Here is a 14,159-nt window from a genome sequence, read left to right as displayed (position 1 = left end):
ATCTGCCCCATTCTGCAGGCATGTAACCCCATAAAACCGGAATTATGGAGGCTATGAGCCACCATGTGGGTGCTGGGAACTGAACTCGGGTTGTCCCCCAAGAACAGCAATGACAGCCCTGGAACGAATCATTTACTTTCTTACAAATTTTAATGTTATTGACTGTATGATTTTCTTTGCCCAGATTTGATGTAAGCCAATGGAGAAAGATCAGGGGTAAGGAGCAGAAGGAGAATCAGACAAATGATTCTTGACAACAGGGTCTTGGGGTACAGACAATGCCAGGGCAGGAGCGGCTCTGAGAAGCTGGTTCAAATCTCACTCCACACCAGTAGATCTCATAGCCCCTGAGATACTTCAGCTATGCCATAAACCTGTGTTTGAGGTGATCTTAACCTCTTGCTATTAGCCCAGATCTTTATTGAGTAGCTTCTGTGGACCAAGCCTCATGGCTCCTTCACCAGTTTGCTCAAAGACGAGAGATCTCTCGTGGAGACAAGGTAGTTGGTTAAAAGGAGTGTGATACAAAACTCACACTTGGTAGCTGTTGAGAGACATTGCGTTTTAACACACAGTAATAATGCAATACAGCATTGTGAAAATAAATTTATTTCAGGAAACACACATCATATTTCCTTGCTTGACATAGGTAAATTCCCACCATGGTGGGGATGACTCATGAAACCGGGGGCCACTTCAGGTTTAGCATCACTCAGCTGTGTGTGCAGGCCAGGGAAAGCTCAGCTGAGGAGATACCCATGTGGTCTGGGCTAAAAGACCCAGTGTGGCATGCTGCAGAATCAAGTTCACAGTACAAACAGCCATCTTTCGGTTAGTGCCTGAGTGTGAGACTTTTCACGGTGTACTATTCCTCCAGCTTCAAGCCTTAATTTGGGATAGAAACAAATATATTTCTGTGCTGACCATGAATTAGCAAATGTCTTCAAATCCAAGGATTACATTTTTAAAACAAACCTTTTTCTGGCAACAAGCATATACTTTTTACCTGGTTTTAATATTGTGTACACACTCTGAAATGCTAATGTTTTCAGCCCAACTTTATGGCGTCACAAACGAGCAGACAATTGATGAATTCCATTATCACACTTCAATTAACTCCCAGGAAGGGCCTACCCTCTGCCCTCCATGTTTGTAAACGGTAGCTTTGGAATGTCACTTCTGGTCAGAAGCTGGCAGACACTCCTCCTTCTGGATCCACAATTCAGTAAGACAATCTTTTAGTAAACTTCTGCTCCCTCTGGGGTCTCTCTGCACCTCCACAGGAGAAAGAGGTTTGGACTTGATTAACATTAGAAGGGTTTTAGTCAATGAGAATCAAGTGGTCATCACTTCCTCTCCTGTAACAGAAAAGGAGATGAAAAATAAGGAGAGCAATAACTTAAGAATTTTTGTTTGGGTAGCTTTGTTTTGTTGTTGTTGCTGCTGTTTTAGACAGGATTTCATGTAGCTCAAGCTGGCCTCAAACACTGTAGCTGAGAATGACCTTGAATTCCTGATCCTTCTGCTCCTCCTTCCAGACATCCATTGTCATGCTTGCTATTCACATTTTTGAAACTTTATATAGTAGTGGTGGGGATCAAACTGACGGCCTTACCCCGTCTAGGCAAGTGTTCTACCGTCGAGCTATATCCCCACTCAGACTTTCCAAAATCTTTACAAAAATACTAGGACACTCTATATTCTAGACACACAGCTTACGCGAGCAAACTGAAACAGGAAGAAAACTGAAGAAGGGAAATGTTCGCACTCTGGGGTTTGGAGAGACACTTCTGGAAACAACCTGTGAGCAGCCACCATCTCTCAGGACTGTGGTTTTACAGAGCCTTATCAGTGGCTACGAAGGCCAGGCTCTCCTCATGGTGGAGAACATTCGACAGCTAGTGTCTGCTCAACAGAGTCTTTCTCTCCAAAGAGCCACAGCATGCGAGGCCCAGGAAGAGGACTCTGGGGCCGCTAGGCTCACCCTGACAAAACTACAGATATCAAGTGGTTCAGGAGGGTGTGGGATATATTCATCTGTGTTTTAGGAGTATTTCTTCCGATGTTTTGCTGAGAAGGGAAGACCACCCTGAATGTGTGTAGCCCTATTCCATGGGCTGGGGCCTTGGGGTGAAGGAAAAGGGGAGAAAGAGGTCAAGGGAGCACCAGGGTTCATCTCTTTCTGCCTCTCAGCTGTGTGTGCAACGTGGCCAGCTGCCACGTGCTCTGGTTGCCAAGCTTTATTTGTTCAAGCCCTGAGCTGAAGCAAACCCTTCTTTCCTTCAGGTGTTTCTCATCAGGCATTTTGCCATAGCAACAAGGAAAGTCACTACTGCAATAGCTGCACGATAGGAAAACAGATCCAGGGACCTGCCTTCTCCTTCTCATTTCTTAGGAGGCAGCTGCCAACTAAGAAAATTAATTCTCCTTTATCCTGGAGTCTATGGCAGCAATCTGATGCTCCGAGAAGATGAAATCAATTTAACAAACATCTCAGAAGATCTCATTTTATGTTACCAGACATCTTTGGACGTGGTCCGTTACCCCATTGTAAGCCCCAAGATGCAGAGTGAATTGGTTCACAAACATACACACCATGTTTAAGGGCTTAAGCTGTCATGGTTTCCCCTCTTCCTTTAGAAATTTGAATTATAAAATTCTCCTCAAAAACATGGGTAAGGCATACCTTAAAAGTGTTTATTCCCAACCCAGGTGAAACACAGATGTGTGCTCTTAAGAAAACCATCCCCCTCTGACCTCCATTCTGGTTCCCACACAACTGGGTAGCACACTCTGAGATTCATACCATTCTTTGGTGTGGGAGGTCCTTCTGTCTATGTGTTGCTTTTATTGGTTAATTAGTAAAGAACTGCTTTGAGCCTATGGCAAGGGCAGAACAAAACTAGGCAGGAAAAGCTAGGTTATACATATGCTGGGAGAAAGAGGGCAGAGTCAGGGGGACAACATGGAGCCACCGCCGGAGATAGACGTGCTAAAACTTTGCTGGTAGACCACGACCTCATAGTGATGCACAGATTAATGGAAATGGGTTAAATTAAGATGTAAAAGTTAGCCAATAAGAAGCTAGAGCTAATGGGCCAAGCAGTGTTTTAATTAAAATAGTTTATGTGTGGTTATTTCAGAGCTATGCTAGCCAGGTGGCCAGGAACCAACAAGCAACTTTCCTACAATATTTCTTGCAGAGTCCAAACAGCCAGAAAAGCCTAGCTGAGCATGGAAGAGCAACTGATGCAGGGTTTTAACCAAGAGTGCAGTGATGATTTGAAAGAGCATGGTCCCCCATAGGCTCATACATTTGAACACATAATCTCCAGTTGGTGGAGCTATTTGGAAAGGACTAGGGAGTGTGGCCTTGTAGAGATGTTTCACTTGGAGTGGGTTTTGAGGTTCCAGAAACCCATGCCATTACCGGTTCGCTCTTTCTGCCTTGTGTTTTTGAATCAGGATGCAAGTTCTCATGTGCTGCTCCAGTGCCTTGCCTTCCACCATGCTCCCCACCATGATGGTCATGGCTTCAACCTCTGACCCTGCACACCCCAGCAAACTCTTTTTTCTCTATGTGCCTTGGCTATGATGTTTTGTTGCAGCAGCAGAAACTAGTAAATAGTAACTAGGAGAGACACCAGAAGTTTCCTCCCCAGCAGGTCCCCATCTGTCCAAGGAACCAATGATGGGTTCCACATCCTGAGAAGGGAGAGAATGCATCTAACATGCCTGGAAGTTCACCTCCAAAATAAAAGGCCTCTTCCTTTGGTCCCTTAAGAGTCCGGCCTCTTGACTCAGGCCACAGTTTATCTCCTCATGAGGCTCTCATAAGGTTCCTAAGAATTTTAATCAAGTCCTGGAGCTTTCTACAAAAAGCTTATTGTGTAGAACATTGTTTTACAAGAAACAATTTCTTTCTCAAACAGATTTGTACAGGGGAGGAAAGAAAAGAAAAACCAACTATTTCCCACCACACGCTGACCTCAGAGTGCAGCGTTAACTTTGGAATGGCTTTTCTCCCAGCTACAGACGCAATACTGACCTCCTCAGACAGCAGACACAGGACAGCAAGGCCGGCGGGTCTTCCTGGTAGCCATCTTTGCCACTGTGTTCCTTCAGGAATTTCTGCAGATCCGTTTCAGGGAACCCATTTTGCTGGTATTTCTTTTGAAAAGCATACAATGCTGTTACCTGCTTTCTAGAGTGTGAGAAGTTGTTCCCCTTGTCAACGGCGCAAACCCACCTCTGAGAAATGAAACTCCCCCAGTGCGAGTTCAGATCCAAGAAGGACTATGAGCAATGATGACTCAGTCTGTCAGTTCTAGAACATCTGAGCCAGGGAGGCCCTGGGAGCTGAGAACAATGGGAAGGAAAGCTCCAGAAAACCAGCCAGGGGAGAAGGGAGAAGACGTGTGTTGAAAAGAGGAACTCAAGAAATAGTCAAAACTAGAAAGCTAGTGTGTCAGTAGTGAGACCAGCAGATACATTTCTCTCTCCTCCCTGCCCACCTAGAATCAGACAGGGTCATAACCCGCCTTCTCTGCGTGCATGAAGTTGGCCACAAAATGGGATGGGGGTAGATTTTTCTCAACAGTAAGGTCATCCAGCTTAACACTGATACTTGCCCCCACACGAAGACACTACCAAAGACACGAATTTTCATGGCAAGAGCCTGCAGCTCTGTCCCAACACACCCTGCCACAGGGGCCAACTACCACGTGCACTGTGACTCTAATCCCACCCGCTGATTGCTGACCAGCTTCCATCTGAGTCAGTATGGGAAGGGCTGAGCTGAGGGCAGCACCCTGCGTGGTTGAGGCATTGGTTCTGAAGTAGCTTTCCTAGCACAACCATCTGCTGTGGAGATTCCAGTTCCAAAGACAGTGATCTTCCTTGAAGCTCTAACCCAACCACCCAGGCCCCATCTGAAAGGATGTGGGACACACCAGGGCTTGGGAAAACTAGAACCTTCCCTTTCTTTACCTTAACGAAGGGTGCACTACAAGTGTTCCTATCCCTGGGTGTGAGGTATGTCACTATCCACCCTGTTGTCAGGGTGACAATCACCTCCCATCCCTGGAAGTTACCCTGAAACCTGAGTTCCAGGTAGCCGTGCAGGCAGGGGCATCCGCCAGGGTCAAGTTAATCACACTCAGTTTTTCTTCCTCTCTCTTTTTTTTCCCAGCATGCCTCTAAACCAAACCACCTTGTTCAGGGTAACAAATAGAATTTTTCATGTACTGTGCTGGCCAGTTTTATGCCAACCTGAACCAAACTCAAGTCATCTGAGAAGAGGGGATCTCAATTGATCTATAAGATTTGGTTGTAGGGCATTTTCTTAATGAATGATTGATGGGGGGGCCAAGCCATTGCTGGTGGCGCCATCCCTGGGCTTGTAGTCCCGGATTCTAGATGAAAGTTGACTGAATAAAAACCATGATGAGCAAGCCAGTAAGCAGCATCCCCCCCCCACCCCGGACTCTGCATCAGCTCCTGCGTTCAGGTTCCTGTCCTGACTTCCTTCAATGATGGAATAAGATATTAAAGTGTAAGTCAAATAAAATAAACCATCTCTTCTCAAACTTGCTTTTGGTCGTGGGATTTCATCACAACAATAGACACCCTAAGACAAGGACATATTTATAGTTAGTCATCAAAAATATCTATTTTATAACTTTGAAAAACTTGAAGAAAATTGTGTTTCAATAAGATTACAGCCTATCTCATGACCCAACCCATACAACGTTTGCGGTGATTCTGGCAGCAAACGCTGGCCGTGGCTTACCTTGATGGTGTGGTAAGAATCAGTGATGAGCGCGATGAAAAGGCTGAGGACCAGGTAAATGAAGAGGCTGATGAAGGAGTACAGGTAAAGGCGACTGAACAGCCACACCAGGGTGCTCTTCTGCTGGATCTTAGCGAAGGTAGCAAACATGTCGTCTCCATTGACCAGAGAAAACAGGCATTCGGACACTATGTTCAGGTTTTCGAACTGCAGGGGCAAACACAAAGGAACTCCTGAGTCTCGGCACCGCAGGGTAGGAAGTGGGGAGCTACAGCTGGCTTGTTTTCTTCTGTTTTGTCGTCAGTAGAGCTGTGGTGCGTATCTTACAGCTAGGTACACATGGAAGAGGTGAAGATGACACGAGATCCAAAGGTTTTCCCAAGTGGCCGTACCATAGCCTTCCCAGCCACATAAAAAACACTCTTCTAGGAACTTCACCCCCCAGGGTGGACATACCACAGCTAAGACAGACTACAAGGTCCTGTGGCACTGACCACACAAGGTCAGTGGTGTTCTGAACCAATTCTCAGCGAGAGGACGAAGAGGTTGTGTCCAGTGACTATGCGAGACTGTGGTGCTGAGACATAGCAATGGCTGAGCAGAGACACTGGTGCTGAGCTGCACAGGGTCTCGGTGAGACAGGCATACGTCAGACTCAAGCCATTCTCACAAGCAGACTCGGGGGAAGGCCATCTGAGCCACTGGAGTGATGTGATTTGGTGCACACATCTTTTAAAAACTAAAGGCATGTGGGAGAGCTTCTAGGAGAGGGGCAGCCCAAGGGCAGGTGCCAATCAAAAGTGACAGTAGGAGTCCAGGTGAAGCAGTGAATTCCAGCCAGAGAGAAAGACTCTGGAGAAAGGGTGTCTGTGGGAAAGGTCAGAGCCAGAATCATACGATGGTGAATATTGATCCTGAATATGACAGGATCCAGAGTCCCCTGGGAGACGCATTTCCCGCAGGTCTCTGAGGAGTTTCCAGACTAGTTAAACTTAGGTGGGAAGATCTGTCCTATATACAGGAGGCAATATATATTATAATATTTTTATAATAATTATAATCAATATAATAATTCATATTATATATTCCCAGGACTTAACAAAAGGAGACAGTGAGCTGAGCACCAGTGTTCATCTCTCCCTGTTTCCTGACTGCAAACACAACGTGACCAGCCACCGTGACTTCTTCTCTACCATGGTGACATGTGCCTCCACCACGACTTCTTCCCCATCATGGTGAGATGTACCACCACCACAACTTCCCTACCATGATGAGATGTGCCCTCAGATTGTAAGCCAAAGCAAACCCCTCCTTTTGTTTCTTTTGTTAGCTATTTTGTCTCAGCAGCAAGAATCTCCTGTAATAGTTAGATAGAATGTTTCAGCTCGCTTGTGATTATTTTGAATAAGCAAATATCTGGACAAGGCCAAAAGCCTTGGAATTTTCAGGATTTTGTCCGTGGCCTCAGCAGAGTGCAATGGTTTTTCGATGCCTTGTGCTTCTTATTTATAAAATGGGGACAATGCAAAACAATGATTTATGCATCATAGCTTAAGAAAAATAATGTCCCCTGGAGACAGGAAATGTAAAATCCACATTAGAGAAGTCCTTAATAATTCAAGATGAGGTTTGGAAGATCATCGGCGCTCTTGAAGTCTCTGTGCCCAGACGTCTTCAGGGAACGTGGTGCCAAAGTCCATTAGTGCTGGAGACGGACATCGATCTGACACTTCTTGTTCCCGAGCTGAATCACTGCCATCAGATGTGTAGTAAGAAGACAGGAAGCTCGGGAATCTGGAGCTTTGATTCCCAGTCGATCACGGCAAGGAGGACTTTCATGACACCTTCCCTTTAGAACTTCTTTCTCGTCTCTTTTAAGTGATGAATGGCTTTCACACTCCAGATTGCTGGGCTTCTCAAACCACTAATGAAACTACCATGATGCTCGGCTGTTCTAGGGTTCGGGTAGCCCTGAAGGGCCTCTGACTCAAGGGCTCATGGTATAACCTGGACATTCTAGCAGATCAGTTGAGGGGGGGGCAGTAAAATTTTCCAACTTCAAATTTAAAGTGGTAGCAAAATGGGGCAGGAAAGCACCAAATTCCAGAATCAGGCTTCCGTTCGTTCACCCACTGATCTGTGCAAACCCAGCCCCCACTCTCCCCGTCCATCAGCCTGGCTGGGGGTGGGAGTGAGGGGCATCACTGACCAGTCAGGGCTGCTAGAGATGGCCTCGTTTCACTCTGTGAGGGAGACAAACGGAGCTGGCACAAGTGAAAAGCATGCCCAAAACTGTGGTCGCCCACCACGTGTGGCTGTTTAGCACGTGATAGGCAGTCTGTGGAACTGAGGTGTTTGGGGGTGTCGCACCCTTGGCAGAGGGCTTGCCAATATCGACATCCATGGATTTGAACCGTAGTCCTGCATAAACAGAGCATAGTGATGCGTGCCTGTAAGCCAAGGCCTCAGGAGACAGAGAAAGGAAGATGTTTAAGGTCAGCCCCTGCTATATGGCAAGTTTGAGGCTAGCCTGACCTACATGAGAATCTATCTCCAAATATAAAGAAACAATAGCTAAGATGAGACTTGTAGGAGGCTCCAAAATCAGACTTCAAGGAGGACAAAAGGCAAAAGCTTGAAGCCCCGAGGTGTCTTTGCTTATGGACCAAAACAAGGATTTGGGCTGTGCTAGGCTTAACAAGACACACAGTTAAAATCAGCTCTGTCCTGCTCTTCCTGATTTTTCATGAGGATTTTAAAATATTTTGAAGTGTGCACAACAGCTGCATTTGTGGCTCACGCTTTGTAGTCTTTGGCCAGTGCTGGCCCAGAACACCCCAGCTCCACCCCTATCATTTGGATGACAAAGATGAACACACGGAATGCACTTAGGCTCACCAGCAAGTGACCAGGTCTTCAGCAGGTGATCCGGACACACACCAAAGGAGCACAGCTAAGGAAGGGTCCCCAAGTACCACCTGCCTCTCAGGTCAAACTGGATGTCCTTTTACAATGGTACGCATCAGACACCAGCAAGAAAAGCACCGTAGGTATTATTGCTCATAAAAGGATTACTGAGACTGGGCAGGCCACATTTGATGCTACATTTGCCATCTAAGTAACCACAGAAAATGGTTTGGTTTATTAAGGTTTCTATTCTCACAGGGAGAGAAGATGATGAGATGATGTACTGTAACATGGACCTCAAAATGTCCCCTAAAGGTTTCTTCTCCAGACTGTGGTACCATTGGGTACCCTTAAGAGGTAGAGCCCATTGGGGGACATGCCTTGAAGGGCAGACTGGAAACCCAGCCCTTCCTGTTTCTCTTCCCTTTCTGGGTACCATGTTGCAAACAGGCCGTCTCCTCTATCATGTCCTGCCACGATGCGCTGCCTGGTCCCAGGCTCTAGGGCACCAGGACCAAGTGACTCTGGACTATGAGATAAAATAAACCCTTTTTTTCCTTAAAAGTTTATCTCGTTGGGCATTTTATCACAGAATCAGGAGAGTAAGGGGGAAAAAGAACTTAGAGGGCCTAACAAAAAGCAAAAAATTGCAGCCATTCAGTAAACTTCAAACAGTATTAACTGAGAACCTTCCAGAATAATGGTGAGGGGTGGAAGAGCAGCACGGAACGCATGACAAAGAACACAGGACCACTTGTCCAACTGTCCTGGGGACAATGGATTGATGAAACCCAGGTTAGGCTCCGTATTTGCTCCACACGGTGCAACAGTGCCCTCTAGTGACGGAGAGGTGGAGATGCTCCAGGAACAGGAGACAAGGGAAAGAAAACTGCAAATTCTCTGGCCTTGATCAGGCAGCAGGCTCTCCATGTTAGAGTTATCATATCAAAGAACAAGTTTTACCCACGACTCACCTTCAAAGAAGTGACACCAAACAGAAAAATCAGTAGGATCATCAAGATCCGCAGTTAAGCTGCAGGTTGTCACTTTGTTCATCGGACTGCTTTGTCTAGTAAGAAAAATCGAGACTCTTTTTGGACACATTAAATAAGACAGAGAGGGACCCCTGGGTTCCAAACTGGGGTTTGATTGGCGTGGAGGAGGGTCTGAGCTGTGTGTATCACTCAGCCTGTGAACAGCGATCCAACCACAGAGCTTGACTGTCAAGGTCAGAACTTAGGGTTGAGCTACTTAGACGACCTTGGAGGGAATCCTTTGTGCTTCCTGCCTCCTTGGTCCTTGCTGGGTGCCTGAGGAGAGTGGTGCATATGAAGGGACTGTGTGTGACATGAGAGAGACCCTGGGCACACAGCACCCACCCCGCGGACAACTGCTGTCGTCTTTTCTGTTGTCTCAGCAGCCAGGAGGCTGGGGAAGAAACGCTGTGAGATGCACTGACTCTTTTTATCGTTTGACTTGAACACAGCCTCGCTGGCTCCTCCTCGGGATGTTCTGTCAATCATCACACCGTTTCAAGATAAAGTCTCCCGGTTCCAAGGTTAGCCCTGAACTGGCTATGTGGTCCAAGCTGGTTTTGAACTCACCGCCTCCTCCTTCCTCAAAGCATTTGGGATTATCCCATGAGTAACCATGAGCCTGACTGACTGGAAGCCTGACCATAGGTCCGACCGTGAACCTGACCACCCTGGACTTATGATGCTCCCTGAAGGGAAATAACAGAGACTCCTGTTCTGATCATCAATAAGAGGCAAACCTGAAGTTTGACCAAAACCACCCTCACAGGGCTGGAGAGATGGCTCAGCAGTTAAGAGCATTGCCTGCTCTTCCAAAGGTCCTGAGTTCAATTCCCAGCAACCACATGGTGGCTCACAGCCATCTGTAATGAGGTCTGGTGCCCTCTTCTGGCCTGCAGGCATACACACAGACAGAATATTGTATACATAATAAATAAATAAATAAATAAATAAATAAATAAATAAATAAATAAATATTAAAAAAAACCCACCCTCACAGATGTGAGCCCATTTCAAGAGAAAGGAAGTGCTCGCCCGTGGTAGAGCCGTTACTCCTCTCTATTCAGTCAATGTGGACATAACACCTACACTTCACACTAGAGCGATTCTGTCATGATCTTACTTTTCTTACATTTTGCTAACAGTGATCTCATGTGCAAACACTTCCCAGTGCTGAACAACTGGGTCGAATGTGTCAGGTCCTCTGCTAGGCTCAGGCTACTATGAGAGGTGTATTTTCCCATCTCCTGTAGCTCTTGGTTCAAAATCCTAAAGGCACCTCAATATCCTGAAAAGGAGAAGGCAGAGAAACAGAAAAGCAAATGTTCTCCAGGTACTGACGTCAAGGAGCTCGCTGGAGAAGAGTAAAGGGGGTGAGTGCTGGAGGCGCAAGGTGAAGGGCCCCAAATGCCCTCGATCCAGAAAGAATTAGCGCTACTCACCTTCTCGTGGTATGGTCCCAAGACAATCCAGCCGCAGAACGTGTACCCCAGGTAGATCATACCAGCACAAGCGCAGAAGCGGAGGACTTTGGGCAGTGAGGCCTGCATGGTTAGAATGAGCACCTGAAAAACAATGGCAGAAGCGGATGGGTTGAGGATGGAAGCGAGCAGGTAGGACCCAGAGGAGGAGGAAGGAGTGTCAAGCACGTGGCACTTCTGAAAGCTTACATTGTATGTCTGAAAATAGCCCAGGTATCTGATGACGCCAACCCAGACCAAGAGTGTTGATGTTCCGAGCAAAATACTGCACAGATCATAATTTGTGAGGTTCTAGGGAAGGAAAGGAAAACACAGGTGAGTGAAATGGCCCAGTTCCCTTGCTTGTTTACCTCCCTTTAATGGGTGAACTGGCTGCCCCCTACGCATAGCTGTCACCCCAGCACTGGGGAGACTGAGGCTGGAGAATCATGAGTTCCCAAGGCTAGCTTGAACTGCATAGTAAGTTCTAGGCCCACAGAACTACAGAGTGAGACCTTGTCTCCAAACAAAAACAATGAAGATGATGATGATGATGATGAAGAAGAAGAAAAGAAGGGGAGGGGAAGGATTAAGAGGAGGGGGAAGGAAGTGGAGGAAAGCTTCACATGTTAGGTTTTTATTTTTTTTAGTACTTTGTGAACTGATTTATTTTCCAAATAACATTTTGAAACAGAACTTGCATTTACCACTGACCTAGGCATGAAAGAGCGTGGTGTTCACCAAATATCAAACAACACAGCTCAGTATACTCCAGTGTGGTTAACTGACACAGTTCCTACTCTCAAGAGGTTCTAGGCTGCATTGACGAGACAGACAGCTAACACAATTCCAATAATAGTATGCTAAATTCAACAGGAGACACACTGGCTATTTTTCACAGAGGCCACTCAATGGACTAGCCTCACAACACAAACTGGCTGGACTCACAACACAGACTGGAGAGAAGTCTACAGACTCAGGGACAGATGCTGAACATCCCCAAAGCTGAGATCTGGTATATGGAAAGGCAGTGGTAGAGCTAGGATGGGAACCAGAGCCCAGAGAGGGGGACCTTGGAGGCCATGATGACGGGAGGTCCCTTCATCCTAAGTAGATCCTGGGGGGCCTTAGAAGGGATTGTCACAGCAAGGTGGGTATTTCTAGGAAGTTTCCCAGCCACTGTACAGACGGATCTATGGGATATAAGGCTAAAGACAGAAACACCAGCAAGGAGGTGGCAGAGGCGGTCCATCCCAGAGAGGAAGTCAGCCTGAGAGAAGCCGGGGTAGCTGGAATAAAGACAGGAAGTACAGTAGCCATGAGGAGGACAGCTTTGTAAGATTGACAAAGAACAGAGGAGAGAACAGTTGACCAAAGGAAGCAGAATCCAACTATGAGAACAGACAATGAACTAATAAAGAACCAGTCAGACTTTGTGACACCCAAGTACACTTCTCATCCCTCCCTCCGCTATCAGGGAACGCAGCATCTCTCTCTCTCTCTCTCTCTCTCTCTCTCTCTCTCTCTCTCTCTCTCTCACACACACACACACACACACACACACACACACATTGGGTGCCATTTGTAAGCTGAGACTACATGTTCATTTCCTGGCCACCCAGACCCAAATAATCACACAAAAACTATATTAACTAAAACACTGTTTGACTGATGGCCAGGCATATTTCTAGCTAGCTCTTATATCTTAAATTAATCCATTTCTATTAATCTTTGTATCACCACAAGGCTGTGGTTTACTGGTAAGGTTTTGGTGTCTTTATCCTTTGATAGCTACATGGTATCTCTGACTCCACCTTCTTTCTCCCTCTGTCTTTGTTTGGATACACCACCTGTGTTCTGTCCTGCCATAGGCCAAAGCAACTCCTTTATTAATCAATGGTAATAAAACATTGTCATAGCATACAGAGGAGAATCCCACTTCTCTCTCTCTCTCTCTCTCTCTCTCTCTCTCTCTCTCTCTCACACACACACACACACACACACACACACACACTTGCCACTGGCTCTTCAGATATGTTCAGGAGAGGTGACGGGTCTGTGTGCCAGCTACTTCCTTTTCAAGTGACACAAGTAAATAGACAGGTAAACAAATAAATAATCAATACAAAGGACACCCTCCATCTTCCCAAACTTCAATTCCTGTTCTAAAGACAAGATTACACATGCCTGAGAGGTCACCTTCCACGGTGCACTCTCTTTCTGAGGAAGAATGAGAGGTGACTTATGTCATAGGTGATATAAAAAACAGGAGGGTTGCAGAATGATGGTGGCGCACACCTTTAATCCCAGCACTCGAGAGGCAGAGACAGGTGGATCCTATGAGTTTGAGGCCAGCCTGGTCTACAGAGCAAGTTTCAGGACAGGCACCAAAGCTACAGAGAAACCCTGTCTCGAAAAACAAACAAAAAAATTCCCCCCAAAACAAAAACAAACATAAAAAAACACATAAAACAAACAAACAGAAACATGAGACTCACACTAGTCTCTAGAGGGATTCTGTATCTCACAATGCCGAGATAATATAAGATTCTAGGTGGCACGTCACTTACCTTGGCTTTGATCTCCATCTTTAATATGGATCCGATGATTGTCATGAGGTCGCTGAGAGTGACCAGGACGTACCATCCATTGATGAACTCCCACTGGGCAGCATCACACGCGTGTCGCTTGTGCTTCTCCAGGAAGAAGTTCAGAAACCTCTACTGCAAACATGGAAAAAGCATTCCTTACCAATCACACTGCCCTCTGGAGGCAGAAGACAAGAGCACACAGTTCCAAGATGGCAGATCTACCTCACGGGGAGACACAACGCCGCACGCTAAGTCACATTGTCTACTCCAGTGTAAGCAAACATTTAAACACCTGATAAACTAACCCAAGCACTAAGTTAGCCCAACAGTGCTAACCTAGTGTGTTCCCAACACTGCATAGCATGCCCTCCTTCAA

The 14,159-nt window shown here is 46.3% G+C and overlaps 1 protein-coding gene across 1 annotated transcript in view; it reads right to left on the bottom strand.

Annotated features, from left to right (window-relative positions):
- Nucleotides 1–432: 432 nt before the first annotated feature.
- Nucleotides 433–14,159, bottom strand: part of Mcoln2 (mucolipin TRP cation channel 2) — a 41,518-nt gene continuing 27,791 nt past the window's right edge. The window contains exons 9-14 of the mRNA XM_050160221.1: nt 13,763–13,912; nt 11,403–11,504; nt 11,175–11,297; nt 5,792–5,998; nt 4,049–4,170; nt 433–1,358 (exon numbers count right to left, since the gene is read on the bottom strand). Of these exons, the coding sequence (XP_050016178.1) occupies nt 1,322–1,358; nt 4,049–4,170; nt 5,792–5,998; nt 11,175–11,297; nt 11,403–11,504; nt 13,763–13,912 (741 nt within the window). The 3' untranslated portion in view covers nt 433–1,321. The remainder of the gene's footprint in view (nt 1,359–4,048; nt 4,171–5,791; nt 5,999–11,174; nt 11,298–11,402; nt 11,505–13,762; nt 13,913–14,159) is intronic.

The sequence above is a fragment of the Alexandromys fortis genome, unplaced genomic scaffold (genome assembly GCF_014885135.2).
Source record: "Alexandromys fortis isolate MF-2015 unplaced genomic scaffold, M_Fortis_MF-2015_v1.1 scaffold_124, whole genome shotgun sequence".
Classification (NCBI taxonomy): domain Eukaryota; kingdom Metazoa; phylum Chordata; class Mammalia; order Rodentia; family Cricetidae; genus Alexandromys; species Alexandromys fortis.
This window is presented reverse-complemented; position numbering and strand designations above follow the sequence as displayed.